General features: G+C 41.4%; 1 protein-coding gene across 1 annotated transcript in view; it reads right to left on the reverse strand.

Moving 5' to 3' along the window:
- Nucleotides 1-1694: 1694 nt before the first annotated feature.
- Nucleotides 1695-28000, reverse strand: part of LOC109428912 (uncharacterized) — a 54508-nt gene continuing 28202 nt past the window's right edge. The window contains exons 3-5 of the mRNA XM_019704753.3: nt 19126-19498; nt 18900-18948; nt 1695-2064 (exon numbers count right to left, since the gene is read on the reverse strand). Of these exons, the coding sequence (XP_019560298.2) occupies nt 18915-18948; nt 19126-19498 (407 nt within the window). The 3' untranslated portion in view covers nt 1695-2064; nt 18900-18914. The remainder of the gene's footprint in view (nt 2065-18899; nt 18949-19125; nt 19499-28000) is intronic.

A 28000-nucleotide genomic window follows, 5' to 3' on the forward strand; every position in this document is an offset into this window, starting at 1 on the left:
AAATCTCACACAAAAAGTGTGAAAAGCGGTCCTACGCTTCATCTGTCTCGACCATGCTGGCCCGATTACGGGCAGTTTATTCAACGACAGACAATAAAATCAGACGACGAGCAAACGAGCGATAAATCTGCTTGGGTCGTTAGTGTCACGGTGGAACATCGTTGTTGCTCCGTTGTTGGTTGATGCGAAACGAAATCGAAGGAAACTCGAGTTGACAGATTCGTCGCGCCGAGCGAGCAGCTAGAGAAGATCATTTCCACCACGCGCTGCAACGCACACATATTTCTCGGCTGGATGGCTAATTAAACCAAACTGTCTGCCTCCGCTACTATGTACTGCCAAAGCTGTGGCTATGATGGGTGATGATGATTGCGGTGAGTTGTGATGTGCTGCCCTGTGGTAGCCTGCAACCAACCAACGACAGCAGCGATCGACGAAACCGGAGAAGGAAATCACGGGGGTGAATCTTCGTCACGAAAAGCACTGCCCGTTTGATAGCTCAACACTAGCGAACCTGGTGGTGGAAGTCAAGCTTTAGCCTGCAGCGAGCATAGGGAGGCGGCGTAGCACGCTTTGATGATTTTTTATTTTCCCATGGAAATTCATTCCAATCTAGTTTTCCAAGTGAAAATTTCACGACTTCCACCACGAAACTTCCCATTTGTTCGAAGATACACATCTGTTCTGTGAGGAAATGCAACTGCATTTCCCATCATATTAGGTTGGTATAGTAGGCATAAGTCGGACGGAGCTGTGTCCAGCGACGATGGTAGCGATAAGTAATGATCTGATGCAGTGTGGAAACATAAGCTGAAATTTATTATCGTAATTTCAGACTCGTAATTTAATGCAGTGCTAATGAAAACAAGTACAATCCGTTCATTACTTCTGCAAACACTTGAGTTATGTTGTCAGGGGGAAACTGCATAGAGATAGGATGTTATCCGTTTTATTTGTAATGCTATTTACTTCAAATTAACAGATATTTATGATGTTTGATTTGTTATTTTTATTTCTCTTTTGTGAAACTATTGATGATTAAAAAAAACTGTTTCTAATTGTTTACAACGAGCACGGAGTAGTACCTGTCAAGGTGAACCAATGTTCGGCCAGATCTATAAGCTAACCATTATTTACAAAGCCTTATCATAGTAGAGTCGGGAACATTTGGGAACATTGATCTGAACATTTGTACGTAGCTAGGTCCGGTACGTATCTCATTGTGCTCCAAAAATCAATTCAATTGGTTCAAAATTGAATGAGCTACCCTATCCAGCAAAAAAATTGCCAAGCAATGGACGCCTTCTTCATGGACGTTGTGCAAAACTGAATAAGAATTCTAGGGCTCTCAAGCCGACTCTTCATCATCTCCCTAGAAAGTGTAATAGTACGAACCGTCGTACTTCTTTTACGAAATCCGATCAATTTGTTTGCTTTGCGGATGACATGGATATTATTGCTGGAACATTTCAGATCTGTAGCAGAGGTTGTGATACATGCGTCAAATACCAAATACAGGATTCGTCTAGGAAACCTGGATAATTTCAGTAGTTATGACATAGAGCAACTTGCTTGGTTCAACCAAGCTCATAGTTAACCCCTACTGCATCTGCTGGTATATCTTACTCGATGTTGAATATCGTTTCTAAATAAGACATTGGCATTATTTCGGATTACATGCAAGACACTGTCAGTCGACTTCAATCAATAATTTATTCAACTTTACGACGCCACTCGCTTGAACAGTAAAACTTATAAAAAAATATAATCCTAATTATCACATTTACCATCAGAGACAGACTGATCTGATACCTACTTTGTACAGAACCGACACACTGATACAGGTAGCAATCTTCGCACGTGGGTGGGTGGGATCGTATCGTTCGGGCGCAAGCGGAAATAAAACGTTTCCCGCGGCAGCAAGCAAGTGGCGTGAATTGTGGATCCCGAATCGCGCAGAAAATCCCGTAGCAATTCAAATTATCACACTTCATAAATAGCTACACACTCAATCTGTCGCGCGCGTGCGTGCAAAAATAAGTATCCAACAAATCAGAGGCGGTCCTATAGTGGAAGATAAACGGTGCAGGTTACTGATTGCGCCCATAGACTACACTGGATGTTCCGTTTGATATAAGACCGTTGAGAATGTAGGGAATTCATAATTTTACCCATCTATATCTAAAGTAAGGTGGGGCAAGAGTTCTCCCTTAGTTGATTACCTACTTTTACCAAAACAAATGAATACCGAGCAGTGATTCCACAATCAAAATTTCTTTTTATAGGTGCGTTCCGTATTTGTTAAGCTTTATTATTATCACTATCCGATTTCATCACCGCTCTTATATTTTTCCCCTCGAATAGCTTACAGCTCCAAAATAGTTGAGGCATTGCATCAATAAATATATCCACTCATGATGACATAAAAGTATGCGCCAACACTTTTTCGATCAGTTGTGAAATAAAACAAGAAGCTCTGTTTTCAGTCAGAGGAGCTTCAAAACGTTTCCAAACGTTTCGATGCATTTCACGGCGTTTCTGAGGCGTTTTGGGCGACTTCTGACCCCCTCGAATGACTTTCACAGAGGTTTCTAGGGACTTCCAGAGGTGTTTCTGACAGAGTTATGCAGCTAGCGCAAATAGAAACACGTCTGGTCTCGAAGGATTAACAACAGGGAATGAAAATTTTAATAATTCAACATAATAAGGTTACTATGTACACCTCGCTACGCCTATGTTTTTTTATGTCTTTACTTTGAACTTTTAGTGGCTACGCAGTCTTTATTCCTGAAACGGGTTTATTATCTACCCAACGTTTCGGCACTTAGGGATGGTGCCTTCATCAGGGGGAACTGGAATTTAGTTAGTTGATTATTTGTATCTTAACTAGTTTTGTTTGACTTACAATAATGTTCTCGTTTCGTCTCTCGTGTTTCGGCTAACTTTAACTGTCCTGACTCTAATTGTTTGGTACATGCTATGGGGTAGATTTGTCTGGTTAGTTATTTTAAATTTTACTTGTCACTTTTTGTCTATAAATTAATTAATTCTTACACTCAATAACACTTCGGTGAATTTTTCTTCTTATTATCTATTAGTCTATTTTTAAATGGTGGTCTTGATGCCCTATCTGCATATTGTCATTCTTCGGTGGTCTGCGATTTCTTACTAGATTTGTGGAACTAACTAAATTCCAGTTCCCCCTGATGAAGGCACCATCCCTAAGTGCCGAAACGTTGGGTAGATAATAAACCCGTTTCAAGAATAAAGACTGCGTAGCCACTAAAAGTTCAAAGTTAAGAATTTCAGTCGATCCTTGAAAGTAATATTTATGTCTTTATTTATGAGATTTTCAGCCCGAGGCTGTACGCCTATGTTGCTATGAAGGCACGTTATTGACCACGTTGCTTCTCACACTCCTCCTTAACATTGGCCAACCGTATTCCAATTGCTTCTCTAAGTTGCTTTAGTTTGACTGCTCCCAAAGGCTTGGTTAAAAGACCTGCTTCCATCTTGTCCGTCAGGCAGTATTGGATGGTAACAACTCCACTCTTGACAAGCTCCTTTACATAGCAGTACTTCGTGTCTATATGTTTTGATTTGCGTATAGTCCTGTCTGCAACAGTGAGAGCTATACAGCTCTGTGAATGAATGAGTGTAATCAGTTTCGTACCTTTTAATTCCGCCCTATGTTGCTTATCCTTTGACAGATACGCGTATTTCGACTACCACTTGTAATCTTCCTCAGTGTCAGTTATCCACTGAAGAAGTCATCGCATTCACCCCGCTTATATATTAAAATCCTACCGCTACTATTGTTACCTAAACACTACCTACACCTTTTTTTTATTTTTTTTACCTCTATAAAAGTACCTAGTATGTAGCTTATTTTGGTACCTATGTATTATCGTCGCACCACCAAATCGAAGTCGTCGCTAGAAGCACATGCGAAGTTGCAGCTGCGAAGTAAATTTGAATCTATTTTTTCTGTTGCGCATCATTAAGCTAATTAAGAGCAACAATATGCACTAATCCAAATTGAGTTGCGACATTTTTAAGTAGGTTAAAAATCAATTTTCGCACGTTCGGTCACTTCGTATTTCGACCAAAAGCATAATATTCCTATCACGTGCACTGCGCTTAGGTATGAATTTAAATAAACGTGACTGACCGTTTCCCTGATCCTTGTTAAGAAGTAATGCCGCCCTTTCTTTGTGGATTTCTAAACTTTCCGCTACGTCAAGTTTCCAAGATGAAGATACATTTCGCAGGATACTAATGTTATCCTTTGTCAACAGGTGTTCATCTTGGAAAACATGTTCTGCCACTTTCGATTTAAATTCATACGCTAAACCCTTTTCTAACTCTTTACCCGCTTTCTTAACCTCTGCAATATGTTCTTTGAATCGAATTTCAAGCGTTCTTTTCGTTTGTCCTATGTAGATTTTATTGCAATGTGGACATGTTATCTTGTAAACTCCCGCTTTGTTTAAATCACTTACTTTATCTTTTGTTGATCCTAATAATGACTTAAGTTGACAGTTCCTGCTACTGAAAACTAAATCTATACCCAAGTTTCTGAATTTTGATTTTAATGGTTTCGTAATATTATCATCAAAGTTTACCGCAACCCTTTTCAACTCATCTTGTTCAGTAGCAAGAGTAGTCATGCTTTTTCTAAATAAATCCCTCTTTTTCTTATCGATAATAGCCTTAACTGTACTATCGTTATATCCATTGAGCCTAGCCGTTTCAAAAATATAGTCCATTTCCTTTTGTTTGCCTATATCACTTAAAGGAAGAGTATGCATCCTGTGAATCATATGATGGAAAGCTTCCATTTTGTGCTGATAAGAATGATTAGAAGTTCTGGGAATAACCCTCATTGTATTCGTTGGTTTCCTATAAATTTCGAATACAAAGTTGGACGATTCCCTGACAATTAGAAGATCCAAGAACGACAATTTACTATCCTTCTCTTCTTCATGGGTAAATTTAATATCTTTATGAATGCCATTGATTGCTCCAAGTATCTCTGGCAAACTTTCTTTCTTGATGATGCTAAAAACATCATCAACGTACCTCCACCAACGCTTAGGTAACAAATCTTTCTATTTCAAAATACTCTCAAGATTTGCCATGAATAATTCGCTCAGAAAAGGAGACAATGGATTACCCATTGGTGCTCCTTTTGTTTGTTTGTAAAAATTCCCTCGGAAGCTGAAATAGTTTTCTTCCATGCAAAGTCGTGTCAATTTAATATAGCTACGAACTTTGTTTTTCCAATTCGACTCCTCATACTGGCTAAGAAGCCAATCTTCCAAAAGATTTATAGCTTCTTTTACCGGCACACTTGGGAATAAAGCAGTGACGTCAAACGAAACCATGATTTCATCGTCTTGAATATCACCAGAGGCTTGCAGAAAAAAGAGCTTGAAGAAAAAGAGGTATGTTATGTAGCTGCGTAACGGCTGAAGAGAAAGCCAACCTAATTTCCAAACAATTCTTGGCCTCTCATAACTTGGGTCGGGATATAGTTAGTCCTGTTGAAGCGACGGTAGCGGCCAGCATCAACGAACTTCCCACTCTTCCGTGTGAACTCCCTGACGACCGTAGAGTATCCGCAAATGAGCTTAAGAACTACATTAGATTCACCCGCAACATGAAGCCCCCCGGGTTTGACGGGATATTTAACATCGTCTTAAAAAACCTGGGCTTCAGAACATTCACCCTCCTGGCAAATGTCTTCAATCGTTGTCTGGAAATTGGCTACTTTCCATCCGCTTGGAAGTTGTCGAAAGTGGTCCCTATCCTCAAACCAGGAAAGGACCCTACAAGCCCGGCTGGCTATAGACCAATTAGTCTGTTGTCAGCTATCAGCAAGTTATTTGAGCGAGTCATATACTCAAGACTTCTGGAGCACACTGATGCAAACAACATTCTGTTGGACGAGCAGTTTGGGTTCAGGCGTGGACTGTCCACTGTCCATCAACTGCAGAGGGTAACCAATCAGGTCAAGCGCTCCAAGGAACTTTCCAAAACAACGGTAATGGCATTACTGGACATTGAAAAAGCATTTGATAATGTGTGGCACGCTGGACTCACACACAAGCTTATGCAGCAAGGCTGTCCAACCTACCTCGTCAGGGTTATCACTGCCTATCTACATGGTCGCACCTCCCAGGTGAGTGTAAGCGGCACGCTTTCAGACCCATACCCGATCCCAGCAGGAGTCCCACAGGGTAGCATTCTCGGCCCGATACTGTATAATCTATACACGTCGGACATCCCGCCGCTACCCTCCGACGGCAAGCTGTCCCTTTTCGCTGATGACTCGGCGATCAGCTATAGTGGACGCGTTATCCGTCACCTCGTCAACAAACTACAAGCCGGTTTGAACACCTACGTCGAGTACTTGAATACCTGGAAGATTCGGGTAAACGCCGCCAAAACCCAGATAATCGTGTTTCCGCACCGTAATTCCGACCGCCTCAAGCCCAACACCAAAGTCAAGGTAATGGAGTGCGAGGTGGATTGGGCCAATGACGTCCGGTACCTTGGCCTCATAATGGACAGCAAACTCCTCTACCGTTCGCATGTGAATGATCTGGTCACCAAGAGCACAATCATGCTGAGAAAGCTCTACCCCATCATAAATCGCCGATCGAAGCTCTCCGTCGTCAACAAGCTTGCCACCTACAAGCAGGTGGTACTCCCCATGTTGCTCTACGGTTCCCCAGTGTGGATGGGTTGTGCTCAAACTCATCTCAAGAAGCTTCAAGTGGTGCAGAAAAGGTTCCTGAAGATGATCCTAAACCTGCCACACAACACAAGGACAACAGAAGTCCACAGGCTAGCGAATCTCGACCCAATTATCACTAGGATAACTAATCTTGCCACACGGCATCGAACTAGAGCCCGCGTCTCAGAATGGCACACCATAAGGAGAATCTATTCCTAATGTCTTGTAAATAGTGTAAATATTTTGTAAATAGTAGTAGTTGTAGTTTTCTAGTCTTTAAGTATACAATACAAACAGCTTACAGCTGAACACACAAACATGTTAAACAACAACACAAAACAAACATGTTATTTCTTAACAAAATGCAGTGGAACTAAAGTTTGAAAAGCATAATACTGAATCACTTACTATGTATACATTGGCGTAGCTAGGGGGGTTCCAGGGGTGCCTGGCACCCCCTAGAACGAATTTGGCACCCCCTAGAATTTTTCCTTGACAGACACCTTCAATTTAAAACTTCACACAATAATTCCAATATTTATTAATGGCACATACATTTGAACAAAACATAAGCAAACCTGGTACTTTGGAAAAGAACGTGCCTCTGGAGTCGACCTACAGATACACCTTGTATTACTTATATACCTGTTGTACGAGTTTTGGATATCGATAAGAACAATGAACAGACTTCTCCATGAATTCATCCAGAAATACCTCCATCTATTTATACTGTGGTTTCTCTAGGAATCCTTTATGGTTTCCTCCTGATATTCCTTCCCTTAGGATTCTGCTTCCTGATGTGGTTGTACATACAAGAAATTTCTGCAGAGATTGATCCAGCAATCCGGTGATTCTTCCAGAAAATTCTCTTGGAATTCCTCCACGAGGTTATATTGGCCTTCCTCCGGCAGTTGTGGCTAGAACTCCTCAAGCAACTCCTGATTTTTCCAGGAATTCCTTCAGAGATTCTTCCAGCAATTTCTCTTAGAACTCCTCCAAAAATTCTCACTTTGGTACCTTCAGGAATTCTACTAGGGAAGTTTTTCTAGAAATTCTTCCAAAAAATCTCCCTGTGATTTATCTAAAAATCCCTTCGGTGATTCTTCCAGAGATTTCTTCAAAGATTTATCCTCTAGAAATTCCACAGGGGATTTCTCCAAGAACTTCTATTGACCTTCCTCCATGAATTCCAGCTGGAATTCTTCAAGCAATTTCCTTTAAAACTCCTTCAGAAATACTTCCAGAGATTTCTCTTGGCATTCTTCTGTGATTCCTCCAGAAATTCCTCCTGCGATTCCATTAGGGATTCCTCCAGTATATTTCTACCGATTATTTCCAGGAGAACTGTAGGTATTCCTCCAGTCATTTGATAGAGGAACTTCTCTTAGGATATCCCCGACATTCCTGATTCAAGGATTTCTCTAGAAACTACTTCTATGATACCTCTCGGAATTCAAGGAATTTCTCCAAATATTCCAGCTGGGATTCGTCAAGCAATTCCTGCGGTTCTTCCAGCTATTCTTCCTCCAGAGATTCTAACTGTGTTACTTCAGAAATTATGCTACGGATTCTTCTAGATCTTTCTCCTGGCTTTTATGCTGGGATCTGACCTGGTAATCTACCTGAAACTTTTGCAGAAACTCCTAAGGTTGTTCTACCAGGGTTTTCTCCAAGGACTCATCCAGGAATTCCTTTAGAGATTTTATCCAAAGATTACTCTGAAAATTCGTAATGGAATTTCTTCAGAAACTCCAAGGATATTTCAAACAACTCCTCCTGCGGTTCTTCCAGCAATTCCTCCAGAAGTTCATACTATATGTCCAGAAATTCTTCTAGTTAATCCTATATAAAGTTATCCTAGCATTATGGCATCCGGGAAATCTTCCTAAGATTCCTTCAGCAATTCCTCCTGCGATTCCTTCAGGGCCTTCTTTACATATTCTTCCAGAATACCTCTACCGGTTCTTGCAGGAGCTTATAGGTTTTCCAAGGATTTTTTCTTTAGATTCCCCCAGGCATTCCAGATGGGGTTTCTCTAGAAATTCCTGTGCACAGTTAGAAAAAATCACTGACTTTGGTAATGTTTTACCGAAATCTCAACCGTTAAATTTGTTTTACAGAAAAAATCAACTACAAGGTAGCAATTTTTACCGAAAGTCGTTAGAGTTTGACAAAACTTATTTAATAAACGATAACATTTTACCGAAATTTGGCATTTTTTTACAGAATTTCGTTAAAAAACCCAGCGGTTGAGATTTCGGTAAAAAATTACCGATTTTACGCGATTAGCTGTGTAAAGTTCCCTCCAACAATTCCTCCTAGGAATACTGCTGAGATTTCTACAATGATACATCCCAGAATCCTAAAGGGTTTTTTTTCCTGGGATTTCTCCAAATATCTCTCATTGAATTCCTCCAAGAACTCCTTTTGACTTTCATCCAGGAACTCCTCCGGGATTCCTTAAGCGATTCCTGCTGCTTCTAATGTTTCAGGCATGCCTCCTACGTCTGCTCCAGAAATTGTTACTGTGATACCTGCAGGAATCCCTCAAAGGATTTCTCCAGGCATTATTGCTGGGATTCGTCTAGGAAGTGCCTTCCTTTGGGTTTTCGGGGATTTTTCTAAAGACTCATCCAAGAATTCCTCTAGAGTTTTAATCATGGATTACTCTAGAAAATAATCATGGTATTACTCCAGGAACTCCTTTTGACTTTCATCCAGGAACTCCTTGTAGCCTTCTACAAAGAATTTCACTGAAGAAATCCCAATAGAAAACACGACTCCGTATTCGCCAGACCACAGTATGGCCGTTCCTTTGAGAGTTCCTTCGGCATGGTTGTTTTTTTTTTAATTTCTAATGTGGTTTGTGCTGATTAATAATTTCTTCGGATTTTTTTCTATAATTTCAATGGCTATTCCTCTGAAACTATTTCAGCAATTTCTTCTTCAGTTATTTTGCAATTTTCTCAGGCAATTTTATCGTGATTACTTTTTTGACGTTTCCACTTCTTGGTGGAGATCTCGAACCTAGACCTACTTTTTTTGTTTTTATTATTTTTTTTATTTATTTTTCATTTTTATTTTTTTTCGTGATTGCTTCCAAAAATTACTGAACTGGAAATTCAGAAATTCTCAACTGGACTTGCTCAAAGAATAACCTATGAAATTTACGAAAATTTTCCTGACAAATTCCCCAAGCAATTGCCGGTAAAAACCCATCAAAATTACCTTAGAACTTAAATTAGTTGCAAAAAGCATTCATATAAGAATTACCAGAGGAATTCCGGAAGAAAATATTAGGGCTTTTTAAAGAAATTGTCCAAATCCAATCTCAAAACAAATTGCCGTAATATATTCTTTTCAAATTTCCACAAACATTCACAAAAAAATCGGAATAATTTTCAAATAATTTTTCGGAATCATCAAAGAAATTTCTGAAGAAAATTTAGAAGAATTCCAAAAGTAATTGCCGTAGAATCACCGTGACAAAACTTTCAAAGAACCAATAAATTCCCGAAGGAATTCTCCAAGAAATTTGGCGAATGGATTTCCGAAGGAATTACCGAAGAAGTTCCCAGAGTAATAAACGAAGTTTCCTAAATTTCCAATGAAATTTCTAATGAAATTCTCAAATAAATTTATCAATGCAAGTAACATCGGAATTGCCGAAGATATTCCGAAATCATCTGCTGCAGAAATTCCTTACATAATAATTATGTAAGTAATTACTGTAGAAATTGTCTAAAGAATTATCATGAAAAATATAGAAAAATAAAGAAATATATCAAAGGAATTGGCGATGGAATACTGAATAGTATAGATAGTGAGAGTCCAAAAAATCGACGAAAATCCCAAAAAAAGTAGAATGACTTGCCGAAAACATTTAAAAAAAAAATGTGAGGAAGTTCCCAGAGTCATTGTCGATTGAATTACCAAAGGCTTCACTAAAAGAATTCCCAAAGGAATTGCGTATAGAGTAATTGGAGAATTTTAAAAAGCAAATGTCAATAGAATTGCTGACATTAACACTACTAACACAATCACTACTAAAAAATTTGCACTCCCGAGAAAACATTTCCAATGAAATAAAAAAAACCAACGGATGTGTGAAAGGTGCTTAGTATCAAATTTCAAACATATTACCAAATGAATTCTTAAAGAAATTGCCGAAGGGGACCGAAAATATTACCTAAGAAATTTGCCAAATGCAAAGAACTGAGATATTTCCAAAATAAGTCTCAATTGAAATAAATTGCTAAACAATTTCCAAATAAATTGCCAAGAATATTCCCTAAGGAATTACCAAAATAATGTTTTGCCTAAAGCACAAGAATCGATTATCCGAAATGTACGAAGCGGACATTTTGACTGATTACTAAAATGTTGCATTTACGTAAGTCAAAATTTCAGCTATATGGACCATTCCGTTCACCAGATATAACACCAATCCAGTCGAAATCGGAATTTGGTGCGAGCATCAGAATCCCGAAGAGAAAAATCGAAGTTCGCCCGTACCAAATTCCAGGTTTCAACTGGATTTATAATATGTTCGTGAAGCTTCAGAACGGAACTCAGGATAATCGAGTCAAAATTTTGTAGTTTTAAGAATCATACTCACAATTTCTCTGTAAAAATATGTTCATGTCCACGTGGTAGTGTTCAAATAATGAAACAAAAACGCTGTCGCCGTAGATGTTGTGGTCAAACCAAAAATGCAAATATGTATTCTGAATTTGCAATTTAAAGTATTTATAACTCTTACAATTGTTCCTGAAAAATATTTTTATAAAAATTGTTATTATGCAACGAAAAAAGAGGATGTCACAATGAATACAAGTTACACGTAAATTTGTGGATATTTTATAGTTTCCGAGATTTACACTCATAATAATTGCTCTGAAAATGTATTTTTACGGACCTGATTGTTTTCAATCCACAAAACAAAGAGGTTGTCGCGATGATTGTTAAGTTCAAACTGAAAATGCAAATTCCATGTATTATACGCAATCAAGTTATCAAGTTTTCAAACCTCACATTGAAAGTGTTAAATCCGTACAACGGTTCGGATTTTCCAAAAAAAAAAAACTGTTTTTTATAATACAGCGCGTTTAAGTTTACGGGCTATTTTTTCCTGCGACGCAGTATATCATTATACTAAGAAATTTGATGGTGGATCGGTATTTCCCTTTACAGCCTAGAAAAGCAAAACAAACTAGAAGCCACTGACACTGGCACCCCCTAGGCACCCCCCCGGAAAAAATCCTAGATACGCCAATGTATGTATATATTGATTGTAACACAAAAAAAGATTGAAATAAATAGAATTGAACTTGAAAAAAAAATGACTTCTTCAGTGGATAACTGACACTGAGGAAGATTACAAGTGGTAGTCGAAATACGCGTATCTGTCAAAGGATAAGCAACATAGGGCGGAATTAAAAGGTACGAAACTGATTACACTCATTCATAGAGGGTATTCTGCTTAGAGGGTTCGAAAAGTCGGTACAAGATATACAGCTCTGGTTATCTTCATTAACGCGTAGGGGAGACTGAGGAGACTTGATCCCTGGGGAGACTTGTTCCCCCATATTTTCTCGGAATCAAAAACATTTTTCTTCTCACATATTTTTTCCGAAACTACTCCTGGACAAACGACTATGTTTTGGCTACAAGTGATTTCGATTGTACATTGCATTATTTTTTAACGGCTGATGGTTTGTTTTCAGTCCTTCAGAAATCTTTTAGGCGATTCCGAAAAATCTCAATAACTTTGTGACAATTGAACCAAATCGTGTCAAAATTTCACAGCACATACTTTAAATAAAATACTTTCAAACTTATTTATCCAAATAAGCTGTTGTTAACATATTTTAATTAATTCGGCTTAGTATACACAACAGTGACATGGGGAGACTTGATCCCTCGAGGATTACACACACATTATACATGTGAAAAATAAAATTCTATTCGGAAGCCTCTATTTACTTGGAATTCTAGTCTATTCAACGATACAATGTGTCAGATAATAATAACTTTAGTACAAACCAAGAAAAGGGGGATCAAGTCTCCCCATTTTGAAAATAAGGCATATCCTTAAAAATTTAAGGAAATCTTACAATTTCAAACACTCCATGTTCATCGAAAATACAAGAAAACTCGAAAAGAAAATGAAAAGGAAGACTCTGGAATTATTTTCCCTTTAAATAAACCATGTGCTCAAAGGGGGATCAAGTGTCACCCATTTTTGAAAAATACATTATAAGACATGCCTCCATAAAAACAGCGTAAGGATTTCGGGTGAACTATCCAGTTCATTCGAATCTCGACGGGGACTACGACAAGGTGATGGACTTTCCTGCCTACTATTCAACATCGCCCTGGAAAGTGTTATGCGACGAGCCGGGCTCAACAGCCGGGGTACGATCTTCACGAAATCCGGCCAATTTGTCTGTTTTGCGGATGACATGGATATTATTGCTAGAACATTTGGAACGGTGGCAGAACTGTACACCCGCCTGAAACGTGAAGCAGCAAAGGTCGGACTGCTGGTGAATGCGGCTAAGACAAAGTACATGCTGGTAGGTGGGACTGCGCGAGACAGGACAAGCCTTGGCAGTAGGCCGTCCCTTATTTTACAAAAATTGGTAATGTTATAAGTTCGTTAGTGGAAAATGATCGTTTTAGCTAAGAAATGATCGTGTCAAAATTTGAAGTCCATATCTCAAGGCTAAGTGGTCCCTCAAGGGGCCTAAAGTTGTCAAAAATGGTATGGAACCATACCATTTTTGACAACTTTAGGCCCCTTGAGGGACCACTTAGCCTTGAGATATGGACTTCAAATTTTGACACGATCATTTCTTAGCTAAAACGATCATTTTCCACTAACGAACTTATAACATTTCTATTTTTTGCAAAATAAGGGACAGCCTACTTGGCAGCGCCCCGTAACGTGGGTAGATCACCTTATAATGGTGCGTTACGGTGTAAGATCTACCATACCAAATTCTGATCCGCACCGATCATCCGATCTTGTAATTTTTAACTTTGTTAATTTAAATGCAGAAAAATTCCAAGATCATAATTTGTTCTACTTTTTTTTTTGTATTATGTTTTTCATTGTTAATAAACCATTTGTTTCAGGAGGATTCAGGTAATTTTTGTCTATGTATAGAGAGATTTATTTCCGAAAATTATGTAACTGTTGTGAGACTATCACCATTTAAGGGCGGACGGGACGGTCGGGGAAATATCCGCCACTGCTCTGTTGCTACTAAGATGGTAATCTCAGATTCTACTTCATATTTTGCAACAAAAACCTATCACTGTGTATGCTCACTTGCAGTGCATATGCTGATTGTTTTTCAGCATCTTCAGTGCGATAGAACTCGAGATTACCATCTTCAAAATCGCGAGGCAAATTGTTAGAAAGAGAGGCAAGATAGGAAAAATAACACGGCGTCCCGTTTCACCTTAATACTATTTTCAATTTCAGATGTACAAGCGAGCAACCCTGTAGTCGGGACGCGAAACATCCTTCTTATTTTTTTGAAGGGTCAAGATCGCCATATCATTCGGTGGCGGGTAGACCACGTTGTCCGCGTCGTTTTTCTTTGAGCCTTGTGTCGTAATGCCGCGGGTGTGGATGCGTTATTTTTTTAGAAAAACAGATTTTTTTTTCGGATCGCCTATTTTTTTTTACTTGTTCTGCGTGATCTCGTTTTTTTTTGATAAATTGAGATATTTTTTGTTGTTGTTTAACGTGATTTTTTGTTTATTTTTTTTTCTTTTCTTTTCTTTTATTTTGTTATTTCTCGAGTCGCCATTTTTTTTCTCGCATTTTAAGCATTCATTGCAAAGTTCCGATGACCCTGGAGGGTTCGGTTCTGCTTGTGCCTCGCACTGAGCCGAAACAAACTTATTTATACAATAAATAGAAAAAAATATCGTTTGATTTTATTGTCGTTCAACTCGGTTCACGTGATTTTTTTCTTCAATAGAGATGTTTTTTCGTTGTTTTCGTTTTTTTATGTAAATTGATTTTTTTTCCCGGGTCGCCATTTTTTCTATTTTTTTCACGCGTTTCAAACATTTATTTAATGTTCCGATGACCCTGGAGAGATCGGTTCTGCTTGGGCATCGCACTGAGCTGAAACATACTTATTCATACAATAAATAGAAAAAATACCTTTGATTTTATTTTCGTCCAACTCGTCTTACGTGATTTTTTTTTAATAAATTGAGATGTAATTTTTTTCGTTGTTTTCGCGGTTTTTTATGTAAATTGAGGTTTTCTTCTCTCGGATCGCCAACTTTTTTTTTCTTTTTTTTTCACGCTTCAAACATTTTTGTAATATTCCGATGACCCTGGAGGGATCGGCTCTGCTTGGGCCTCTCACTGAGCAGAAACATAATTATTTAAACAATAAATAGAAAAAAATCTCTTTTGATTGCCGGCTTTCAAAAGATTAAATTTTAACCAGATAAACAACCAATGCCGTGAGTCCATCGCCAGCTTTTCAAGCGAATCCCTAACCTACATACAGTATCGGACAATAAAAATGCACCAAAGCCGTTTTCCCATACAAACTAGTCAACTTTAGATTACCATATCTCAGTTACTTCTCAACCGATTTTTTTCATTTTTCTGTGACGAACTACAAAACATTTCAATTTTCAAAAACTGTTGAAAAAGTTCAGTGATAACTTTTGTTACAAAAGTTACAGATAGGTTAAATTTTGACAATAAAAATGCACCAAGACAAAAAATGTTATAGCAAAAAATTGTTACGTCATATCATTATGGTGTCTTCTGCAAATGTGTTTCTTGTGTGATGACGAATAAGTTTGCTAAACAGACCAACATGATTTGACTTCAACATTTTTTGATATACAATTTTTTGTCTTGGTGCATTTTTATTGTCAAAATTCAACCTATCTGTAACTTTTGTAACAATAGTTATCACTGAACTTTTTCAATAGTTTTTGAAAATTGGAATCTTTTGTAGTTCGTCACAGAAAAATGAAAACAATCGGTTGAGAAGTAACTGAGATATGGTAATCTAAAGTTGACTAGTTTGTATGGGAAAGCGGCTTTGGTGCATTTTTATTGTCCGATACTGTAATACACCTCCCAACCACCCACTCCGTAGTGCTTATGGGAGTGTCACTGAGTCGGAGGCCTCTTAAATACATAAGTGCTACATCAACATTTCCTTCCCCTATCCCAAGTTACGGTAAAGATGGGCGTGGCCGGGAATAGTGACATTTCGGCACCTACATTTCAAAAGGGCGTAACTGCATTTCAAAACAGTGCCTTTTTTTTGAAGCTGTGGATCGTATTTCATATTTCCCATGAAATCCATCCCCACTATCAGAAAGAGGGAGATTTTAGCTTTCTTTTAGTGCTTATAGATTGTCCAAAATATTGAACATACGATCCACAGCTTTGAGAGAAGGCACTATTTCAAAAAGCAGTTACGCCCTTTTGAAATGTTGGTGCCGATTTATGCTTTTGGTATTCTTGCATAAGATTGGAGCAAAGCTAACTCCCCGGCCTTGTTCCGAAAAGCAATCCGAGCAAGATTAGCAAAAGGTACATGAATGTTATAAGTATCCAATCTACGAAGTATACCGTAACTACGCTAACGCTAACGCTAACGCTAATAAGGGACAGCCTACTTGGCAACAATGTTACGATAGACGGGGATACTTTCGAGGTGGTAGAAGAATTCGTCTACCTTGGTTCCTTGCCAACGACTGACAATAACGTGAGCCGTGAAATACGAAGGCGCATCATCAGTGGAAGTCGTGCCTACTATGGGCTCCAGAAGAAACTGCGGTCGAAAAAGATTCACCCCCGCACCAAATGTACCATGTACAAGACGCTAATAAGACCGGTGGTTCTCTACGGACACGAGACATGGAAGATGCTCGAGGAGGACCTGCAAGCACTCGGAGTTTTCGAGCGACGGGTGCTGAGGACGATCTTTGGCGGCGTGCAGGAGAACGGTGTGTGGCGGAGAAGGATGAACCCCGAGCTCGCTGCACTTTACGGCAAACCCAGCATCCAGAAAGTGGCCAAAGCCGGAAGGATACGGTGGGCAGGGCATGTTGCAAGAATGCCGGACAACAACCCTGCAAAGTTGGTGTTTGCTAACCATCCGGTTGGTACAAGACCCAACGATATGGGGCCAAAACGGACCAGCTGCTGATTGGTTGATTTCATGCTCTTAGAAAAAAGCAAAAACCATCCGACCGTTCCCGACCGCTTGTGGGCAGTGTTGTCAAAAGCGATTGTAAATATGGTTCGCATACATTTTCATTATGATAAAAGTGCATTATAATAATGAAAGAGAAATAATTTTCCCATTCGTAATAATCAATTAAATGTATTGAGAATTTGACAAAAAAAAAATCAACATTCAAGAAATGTTATTATGGAGATTGTTTCAACTGCTCGGGAGGGTGCTTTACCAATTTAATCCTACTCAAAATGGAGGATTGGAGCGTGGTTTGTTTTGTTCATTATTTTTGTATTTTTATTAGAATTGAGCACTTATAATAACACCAAAAGAAGGAAATGAATCGGTGCCTTCTCGCTTGCTTTCGATGATGAATTTGGGAATGGTTCTATATTGAACAATTTGACCTTGTTTGTTTTGTAGTTGATGCTACAAAAAATATTTAGCTTGAATCAAAACTGAAGACGTTTTTTCTTGTCAAAATGTAGGCCTAATCTTTCACCAGGAAGCAGAGTTACAGCATCTCAACGGTGACTATTTTGTTTGAAAATCAATTTTGAAGAAAATCTAGCTTTGACGCTAAGGTATTTATTTTCTTTTTTTCAAAGAATTATGTTTTCAAATATCATTTAGAACTAATGCTTTATTAGTTTTGATTTACGAATACGCTATGGACAATCAATTATGGAAGTTAACTCCCTTTGCCCATCCCCCTAAACTCATGACAAAATTTATGGGCACTTCTCATTTATGTTTAATACGTGAAAAACTTTGATCTTGAAGCAACATAAAATGTTTGGCAACACTAGCCTGAACGACGATCGAAGCGAAACGTAAATAAACAACAAACATTTTGGAAGAAAAGAAGATCAATAAGAAGCCAGTTGTCCGGTCTCGTCTCAGGGAAAAACCTCGAAAAACTTTGCGAGAAACTCCGTGAAAAACTCCTACATAAATCCTTGAAGAAACAAGAAGAAATTCTAGGAACAACTCGTAAGAGTCCCAGAAAGAACTCTTGAATCTTGGGGAAAAAATCCTGAAAGAAACACCGATAAATCTCGGGACACATCCTCAGAGGAATTTCTGAACGAGGTTTGAATAGATTCCAAAGAAAATTCTTAAACAAATCTCCGAAGGAAATCCTTATCTCTGCTAAAAGATGTTTTTGCAATCACAAGTTTTCACCAGAGTTTTGCATGGGATCACTAGTAATTCCAATGGAAATTAGAGCACTGAAGACACCTAAGCGTAAACAAAAAGAGTGAAGACAAGTTCAGGGCCAGAGTTTAAAATTTTCATTTTCAATGAGTGAAATTCAACGTGAATTTTGAAAATTCTCAACTGAGGGATCAAAATAACATTTAGTTTGGTGAATGAATTTTCTTACTTATTTATTCATTTTTCTGTCACTGACAATTTTCACTGAGAAATATAACTAGACCGTAACTCCCGATTATTTTTCCTATAACCTCGAATCTTGTGTATAGTAGTAATATAATACTAATTAACTGCTCTATTTGTCCATTAAGTCGAATTTTGCGAAATTTGACATTTTACGACGTAGGAAAAAATATTCGTGACAGAGAATTGAATGAAAAAAGAGAGGCATTCAGCTGGCAATGAATGTGGCCAAACATGAATGAAAAAATGAGAATGTTAATCTTCACTTTCAACCTTCGAATTTTTTACACACTGTTCAGGGCGCTGTGCTAGTGACAACGACAGCACGCAGAAGATATTCGAGAAAGTTTCACCACACCACTATATGGCCAAAAATACTTTCAGAGTAACAGATAATTTTGTAGAGCATTTTCAACTGATTGCATTACTTGCATCGTATCAGTGGATTCAAAATTAGCGCAAAAACCTTTTCGCGATAATAGAAGTTGCATCATCTTCGACGGAATGCTACCTACCGTGGTCACCCTGCGTTAGACCGCCGCTGGCGGTTCGTCATCGTCGGTGCTGAAGAAAAAATACATGAAAACAAAAGTGGGACATTAATTTTCAGCGTCTCAGATTTTCAGCCAAGAAGGTGGGTTGATTTATGTCGACGCCACGCCACACAAAGCGTGACAACTGTTGTAATTTCATGGCTAGAAAGATTGAATTTCCTCTCGCAACGACTCATCATCGACTTACCTCATCGGCTCGATCATCCCCTCATTGGTCATCACGGACGAGTTCAGGTCGCGCTTTTTGGTGGCACGTGGTCTCCGCAGGCGACCCGGCGATGTCGAAGAACCTACGCCGGCATCTTGCGTGGCCGAGGCAGAGGCAATCTGCAAATCTTTACGATGAACCTTCTTCCGGAAGGCTTTGTCCTTCAAGGTAGTCCGTTTGGCACCGATGTCTTCGCTGGACGTGGCAAACGGATCGTACCCCAGATCGTCATCTGGGTGAGGATCGTTTGAGGTGTTAAGAATCGCAATCAGGACGTCCAGGTCCCGGTGGAGGCCTTGCATCAGGTTGGACTGGGGGATTTTGTCATTGGAACAGCCGGAGGGTTCGGTTTCTGTTGCGGAGATTTAGAAATAGAGAATGGTCATTTTGTGGACGATTCATGGGTAGACGCAGGCGAACTTGCGTGGGTGGAAACAAAATATGAGAATATAAGTGATGATATTAGTAGAAACGATTCCATCCATCCGCTGCTCACAGGAAACAAATGAGCCACGAAATCATTTCAGAAAGATGTTTGCAAACATTTTAATAAATTAAAGCGAGACGTGTGTGGTCGGTCCACAGAAGCGCACCCCTGTGCGTAAACAAACGATTCCGTTGAGAACGATACTCATAAATCGAAATTAATCTCAAACAAAACGTAATCTTCGTTGACATATGATGTTTGGGAAAACTAAATGAATGGATGTTACTTATTAATTCCACCTATATTTTAAAACCAAATAAACGTTACTCTTGCACATACCAGGAGTTCTCAATTATACATACACTTCGTATTCGTAAAAATCGAACCACTTGTGTTTATCCTCGCTCTCCTTATTACACCTTCTAAAAGCAATGTTAAAGCACGGTAAAGGCTGGGTATGCTGCGCAATTCAGATCCCATTGTGATCCACTAGCCTCTGCCCAGCAACTCATATGCCTACCTCCTCGTGGTACTGGCCGGAAAGGTTGCTCATAGACCTTAGGGAATCGGGTTTGCTTCGGCTAACCTGAGCGTCTGTTCTCCAGGAGGAGCGGCTCACAATAGCGTCTGATGCCCATGTTAGGGGCGGCTGATCAATGTCCGAGTGCCATGGAAGGACTCTAAGCTCAACTGTGCACTATGGTCCTGCGGAAAGTAGGGAGTTGGTGTCAGGCTCTACGCACGAGCCAGCCGTAAAAAAGCATTGTAACGGAAAACAGCAACAGTATAATACGAACCGAGACCAACGGCAACGACCCCAGCGAACAAAAAGGACTTGCGATTGGAAACTCGGTAAGTGGATCTCGATCTCTCAACTTCATTGGGAGCACCCGCATACTCGCCGATCTACTGAAGGACCGCGGGTTCGGAATCGTATCGCTGCAGGAGGTGTGTTGGACAGGATCCATGATGCGAACGTTTAGAGATAATTATACCATCTACCAGAGCACAACACACGCGAGGTGGGAACAGCTTTCATCGTGATGGGTGATATGAAGAGGCGCGTGATCGGTTGTTGGCCGATCGACGAAAGAATGTGCAGGTTGAGGATCAAGAACCGCTTCTTAAAATTCAGAATAATAAACGTGCACAGCCCACACTCCGGAAGTACTGATGATGACAAGGACGCATTTTACGCGCAGCTCGAACGCGAGTACGATCGCTGCCCAAGCCACGACGTCAAGATCATCATAGGAGAAAACGCTCAGGTAGGCCAGGAGGATGAATTCAGACCGACGATTGGTAAGTTCAGCGCCCACCAGCAGACGAACGAAAACGGCCTACGACTCATTGATTTCACCGCCTCCAAAAATATGGCCATTCGTAGCACATTTTTTCCGACACAGCCTCCTTTATCGTTACACCTGGAGATCACCACTGCAGACGGAATCTCAAATCGACCACGTTCTGATTGACAGACGGCATTTCTCCGACATTATCGACGTCAGGACCTATCGTGGCGCCAACATCGACTCCGATCACTACCTGGTGATGGTCAAACTGTGTCCAAAACTTTCCGTCATCAACAATGTACGGTACCGGCGACCGCCACGGTACAACCTAGAGCGACTAAAACAACCGGGTGTCGCCTCAGCATACACGCCGAGTCTCGAGGCCGTGTTGCCAGACGAGGACGAGCTCGATGTGGCCCCTCTAGAGGACTGCTGGAGTATAGTGAAAGCAGTCATCAACAACGCAGCAGAGAGCACCATCGGGTACGTGGAACGGAATCGACGGAACGAATGGTTCGACAAAGAGTGCAGAACGATTTTGGAGGAGAAGTACGCAGCGAGGGCGGTAATGCTGCAACAAGGGACCCGACAGAACGTGGAACGTTACAAACAGAAGCGGAAACAGCAGACCCGCCTCTTTCGGGAGAAAAAGTGCCGCCTCGAAGAAGCGGAGTGTGTATAAATGGAACTGCTGAACCGTTCAGAAGCTCAACGCATCCCGCAACGGCTTCGTGCCGCGAGCCGAAATATGCAGGGATAAAGACGGAGGGACGTGAGGTGATCGAAAGGTGGAAGCAGCACTTCGATCAGCACCTAAACGGCGTGGAGAACGTAGGCACGAGAGCCCACGGCAACGGAGGAAACGACGAAGCCAGTGCAGCGGAGGACGGAAATGAACCAACTCCCACGCTGAGGGAAGTTAAGGATGCCATTCACCAGTTCAAAACCAATAAAGCAGCTGGTAAGGATAATATCGCAGCTGAACTCATCAAAAAGGGGCCAGAAAAGTTTGCCACCTGTCTGCATCGGCTGATAGCTATATATAGTCGGGATCTGGGAAGCCGAACAGCTGCCAGAAGAATGGAAGGAACGGGTAATCTGCCCCATTCACATGGAAGGCGACCATTTGGAATGTGAGAACTTCAGGGCGATCACTATTTTGAATGCTGCCTACAAAGTGCTATCCCAGATCATCTTCCATCGTCTGTCACCTAAAGCGAATGAGTTCGTCGGAAGTTATCAAGCCGGCTTCATCGACGGCCGGTCGACAACGGACCAGATTTTCACCGTACGGCAAATCCTCCAGAAATGCCGTGAATACCAGGTCCCAACGCATCACCTGTTCATCGACTTCAAAACAACAAACGACAGTATCGACCGCGGAGAGCTATGGAGAATCATGGACGAAAACGGCTTCCTAGGGTAGCTGACTAGACTGATAAAAGCAACGATGGACGGTGTGCAAAACTGCGTAAGGGTTTCGGGTGAACTATCCAGTTCATTCCAATCTCGCCAGGGACTGCGACAAGGTGACAGACTCTCATGCCTACTCTTCAACATCGCTCTGGAAGGTGTAGTGCGACGAGCCGGGCTCAACAGCCGGGGAACGATTTTCCCAAAATCCGTTCAATTTGTGTGCTTTGCGGACGACATGGACATTTCGCCAGAACATTTGAAACGGTGGCAGAGCTGTACACCCGCCTGAAACGCGAAGCAGCAAAGGTCGAACTGGTGGTGAATGCCTCAAAAACAAAGTACATGCAGGTAGGCGGAACCGAACACGACCGGATCCGCCTGAGTAGTAATGTAACGATAGACGGGGATACTTTCGAGGTGGTGGAGGAATTCGTCTACCTCGGATCCTTACTGACGGCTGACAACAAAGTGAGTCGTGAAATTCGGACGCGCATCATCAGCAGAAGTCGGGCCTACTACGGGCTCCAGAAGAAACTGCGGTCGAAAAAGATTCACCCACGCACCAAATGCATCATGTACAAAACGCTATAGTAAGACCGGTGGTCCTCTATGGGCACGAGACATGGACCATGCTCGAGGAGGACCTGCAAGCACTTGGAATTTTCGAGCGACGCGTGCTAAGGACGATCTTCGGCGCTATGTAGGAGAACGGTGTGTGGCGAAGAAGGATGAACCACGAGCTCGCTGCACTTTACGGCGAACCCAGCATCCAGAAGGTGGCCAAAGCCGGAAGGATACGGTGGGCAGGGCATGTTGCAAGAATGCCGGACAACAACCCTGCAAAGCTGGTGTTTGCTAGTTTGCTACTGATCCGGTTGGCACAAGAAGGCGTGGAGCGCAGAGAGCACGATGGGCGGACCAGGTGGAGCGTGAACTGGCGAGCATTGGGCGCGACCGAGGATAGATAGCGGCAGCCACAAACCGAGTATTGTGGCGTGCTATTGTTGATTATGTCTTGTCTTAAATGTGATGTAGAACAAATAAATGTATGTATGTATGTATGTAAAGCAATGTTAAACAGAAAGCACGAAAAACCATCACCTTGCCGTAACTCTCTGCGAGATTCAAAGGGACCCTGATACACTTCACTCGATCCATCGTCGCCTTGATCAACCGTGCCAGTTTCCAACAATCCATATTCGTACTTAATCTGCCATAGCTTATCTCGATCGTTTGTGTCATACGCCGCGGCCAATTCAAAACCCATGAACAAGTGATGCGTGGGCACGTTGTGTTCACGGCATTTCTACAACACCTGGCGGATGGCGAACATATGGTCCGTTGTAACGCTTTCTTTGATGAATCCAGCTTGATAATGTCCCACGAACTTCCTTGCAATCGGTGATAGACGGCGACATAAAATTTGGGAAAATACGTGCTCTGTAGTGTGATCGCGTGGTAGTTCACGCAATCTAGCCTGTCCAGTATTCCTCCGGTAATACTTCCTTCTCCCATAATATTGGCCCTGACCCAGTGTAGTGCTCTTGCCAGTGCTTCTCTATCGTATTTAAGAAGCTCGCCTGTTAGTTGATCTGCTCCAGCGGCTTTGTTATTTTGCAACCGGTCAACCTCCTCCTCGATCTCTTGGAGGTTAGAGGCAGGAAATCTTTCGTCCTGCGAACGTACTCCTAGATCTGCTACCTCGTCACCTTCGGTGCTTGCAACGTCGCCATTGAGGTGCTCATCATGATGCTGCCGCCACCTCTCGATCACCTCACGCTCGCTCGTAGTCCTTTTTGACGTAGGACTACGTCTCTCTTTTCTATACCGGGTGTCATTCTAAATTTTCAGAAATCAGCCGCGTTACGTTTAAAGTGGAGATTTTGAGCGTTAATAGCTCAGCCATTTCTTGTTGAATTTTCAAAATTTTGGCACCAATCGATTGCAAATCTTTACACCAATTATGTCCAATAATAATATTTGCTGTTTTTCAATAACAAACTATTGAAAAATTGGGAAAAGTGAACCCATGTTTATTCCAGCCAATCACGATCGAGCACATTTTGGAGCACATTTTGGATGCTCCCGTCGAATATAAAAGCTACTGCTTCTTCGCATCTTCCCTCATTTGCCTTTGTCGTCTCGAGGTGAACGCATCGAACGAGAGCTGCCCACTTTCTTCGTTTGCGTTTTCGCTCATTATTCTTTGACGGCCGTGTTGGCTCGGCGTCGGTGGTTGTCGGCAAGGGTGCTGTTGCACATTCGCCTTCTAACCGTCTAACGCGGCAGACGAAGGAAAGAATACGTTTCATCGATTGCTCGGCGGTGGTGGCAGAGGCAGCAAAATCCACAGAAAGATCAGCGACATACGAATTTGCGAGTTGCGTCGCTGTCCTCGGGGCTCGGTCCTTTCGCCGATTGATTGGCGGTGGCGCATTGATGATAGCATCAGGAACATCCAGGGCAACAAGCGGCGGGCCAATTTTCGACGGCGTTCAGCATTCAGCACGAAGGAATCCAACACGCATTGCGTGGCATGATAAATTCATGTCATTTTTTGTCTAAAATCTTCGGTTCTTTTCAGGACCATAGAAAATTATTCATCAAGAGTTGTGAATCAGATAATTATTTCATTCCATCATGGAACGGTAAAAGTGTGGTGCAACCGAAAAGTGAAAGATTGAATGCTTGGTGGCCCCGCAAGAATGATGATGCCGGTCACTAATGGTTCCATCCGGAATTTATCAACCCTATCCGAACCATTTTTCGTGAAACATCGATAAATTATAACGTTGTTCGAGTTAAAATGATCTTAACCTTACAATATTTTGATTACTTTATTCGTTAAATGGAAATTTTCTCATTTCTCGGTTGATTAACCGTTTCAAGCGTCTGGTGCATGCGGGGCGGGTCATGCAAATAAAATATACTGAAAAGCCAGCCGAATGGGAGGAGCTTCATCTGCTAATCTAGGGCATAAAAGCTGCTCCCTCTGATTTCTTTCGTCATTTTCGTTGGATCAGTCAAGCAGGGTGGATGTCACCTCCACACCTGAGCACTACCCATCGGCGACTCTCGGCTATCGTGCTGATAGCGTCATGAATCTTATCCACGGCAGAAAGCGGCCTACCAATTTTCGGTGGCATCCTGCAGGATTAGCACGGAGAAAACCAACACGCATTGCGTGGCAAGGCGGTTTCATGCCATTTTCTTCCTGAAATCGTTACTTTATCAAACGGTCCTTATCAGGATCACCAAAAAATGATTCTTCAAGAGTTGTAAATCAGATAATTTTACTCCATCAATCGAGAAAAGTGTGGTTCACCCGAAAAATGAATGATTGAATTCCGGCCACTAATGGTTCCACCCAGAATTCAGCAACGCATTACCCTATCAGAACTATTTTCCGTAAAACATTGTTTAACTCTAACAATTTTCGAATTAAAATGATCTAAATCATCCAATATTTTGTTTACTTTAACGCTTAATGATTTTTTTTTCCATTTCTGGGTTGATTAATCGTTTGAAGCGTCTGAAGCAGGCGGGGCGGGCCATGCAAATGAAATATTCTGGAAAGCCAGCCGAATGGGAGGAGCTGCATCTGCTAATCTAGGGGTATAAAAGCTGTTCCCTCTGATTTCTTTCTGGATTCCGCCAGACTGAAAAAATGTCGAATGTCGGGTTAAAGTCGGGTCAATTTTTATCGAATGTTGGGCCACTGTTGGACCAACATCGATCAACTATTGGGTCTATGTTAGGTTTGGTGGCTAAAATCAAAATAGGTGAATGATAGGTTGATGTCGGGTTTGACGTCATCAACTATGGTAAAAGCTTTAAACCTACAACACCACAAATTTATGCTTCCTAGCTGGGGCTCAATTGAATGATGTGCCTTGACTGAGGCTGGAGCTGAAAATTAGTAAAAGCTCGAGATCAGTCTTACCCAACCAATCACAATCAAGCATAGTTCTGTGAGGCGACACGACGAAACTTATATAAGTGGTGCACACACTCATTTCGATCATTTCATCGGCACACACAGCAGCGGACGGACAGCACCGAGCGGCAGCAAGATCCCAAAAAAGATCCGCTTCAACGGATGAGCAAGCGGGTGGCACCGCCCTCTGTCCAATGAAGCCTCGATTCTTTTCGGATCCATCGGCAGTGGAGGCAGCAGCGGAAGCAACATCCAAAGAAAAATCCGCCTCGGCAAACGAAAATTCGATTGGCGTCACTTTTCGTTTGCCGGGGCCCCGATTCTTTCATGGATTGCCGGCGGCAGCAGCAGCGAGATCCCAAAAAAGATCCGCTTCAACGGATGAGCAAGCGGGTGGCACCGCCCTCTGTCCAATGAAGCCTCGATTCTTTTCGGATCCATCGGCAGTGGAGGCAGTAGCGGAAGCAACATCCAAAGAAAAATCCGCCTCGGCAAACGAAAATTCGATTGGCGTCACTTTTTGTTTGCCGGGGCCCCGATTCTTTCATGGATTGTCGGTGGCAGCAGCAGCAAGATCCCAAAAAAGATCCGCTTCAACGGATGAGCAAGCGGGTGGCACCGCCCTCTGTCCAATGAAGCCTCGATTCTTTTCGGATCCATCGGCAGTGGAGGCAGTAGCGGAAGCAACATCCAAAGAAAAATCCGCCTCGGCAAACGAAAATTCGATTGACGTCACTTTTCGTTTGCCAGGGCCCCGATTCTTTCATGGATTGTCGGCGGCAGCAGCAGCAAGATCCCAAAAAAGATCCGCTTCAACGGATGAGCAAGCGGGTGGCACCGCCCTCTGTCCAATGAAGCCTCGATTCTTTTCGGATCCATCGGCAGTGGAGGCAGTAGCGGAAGCAACATCCAAAGAAAAATCCGCCTCGGCAAACGAAAATTCGATTGGCGTCACTTTTTGTTTGCCGGGGCCCCGATTCTTTCATGGATTGTCGGTGGCAGCAGCAGCAAGATCCCAAAAAAGATCCGCTTCAACGGATGAGCAAGCGGGTGGCACCGCCCTCTGTCCAATGAAGCCTCGATTCTTTTCGGATCAATCGGTGGTGGCGGCATGGGTGGCAATGAATTATACCAAAATGGTTCTTTTAAGGGCCCCAAAGCTTCCGAAAGAGTTATTTGGAGCATTATTCAATTATTTCTAAAAATTCAACTAATTCTAATTTTTATAGTTTAGTTTATCGATAAAGTTTAATTTTTATACTAAATATACACCGCTGTATATTTGGTATTTGAAATTCCAAATTTACTGTCAATGTCATTCCAATCGAGTAGGATACCTGTCAAATGCGCTTTAAGGTTGAAGGATTCGTCATTGACATAATCGTCATCATTGAAAGTTCGAAAGCAGTTTTCTCATTCTAAACTGAAATTTCTGCAGTGAAAATAAGTTCACTGTACTCCAATCTTCAGCCGCAATACAGTGAATACATTTGCACTGCGGAAATTTCAGCTTTGTACGAGAAAACTGTTTTCGAATTTTCAATGATGACGATTATTTCAATGACGAATCCTTCAACTTTAAAGGCATTGCTCGGCAGCATCATCGTCATGATACGGGAATCATCATTACCAGCAACAATCGCCAGATTTCGAGTCTTTAGCATATAGTGATTTTACTCTGGCCGTTATTTTTGCTGAATAGATACACGTTTACTTCATCTGTGAGCCCCAAATTCTTTATTATGCGTTAAAAATTAGTCCTACGTCAACATTGCGGTTATG

Source organism: Aedes albopictus, chromosome 3 (genome assembly GCF_035046485.1).
Source record: "Aedes albopictus strain Foshan chromosome 3, AalbF5, whole genome shotgun sequence".
In the NCBI taxonomy this organism is placed as follows: Eukaryota; Metazoa; Arthropoda; class Insecta; order Diptera; family Culicidae; genus Aedes; species Aedes albopictus.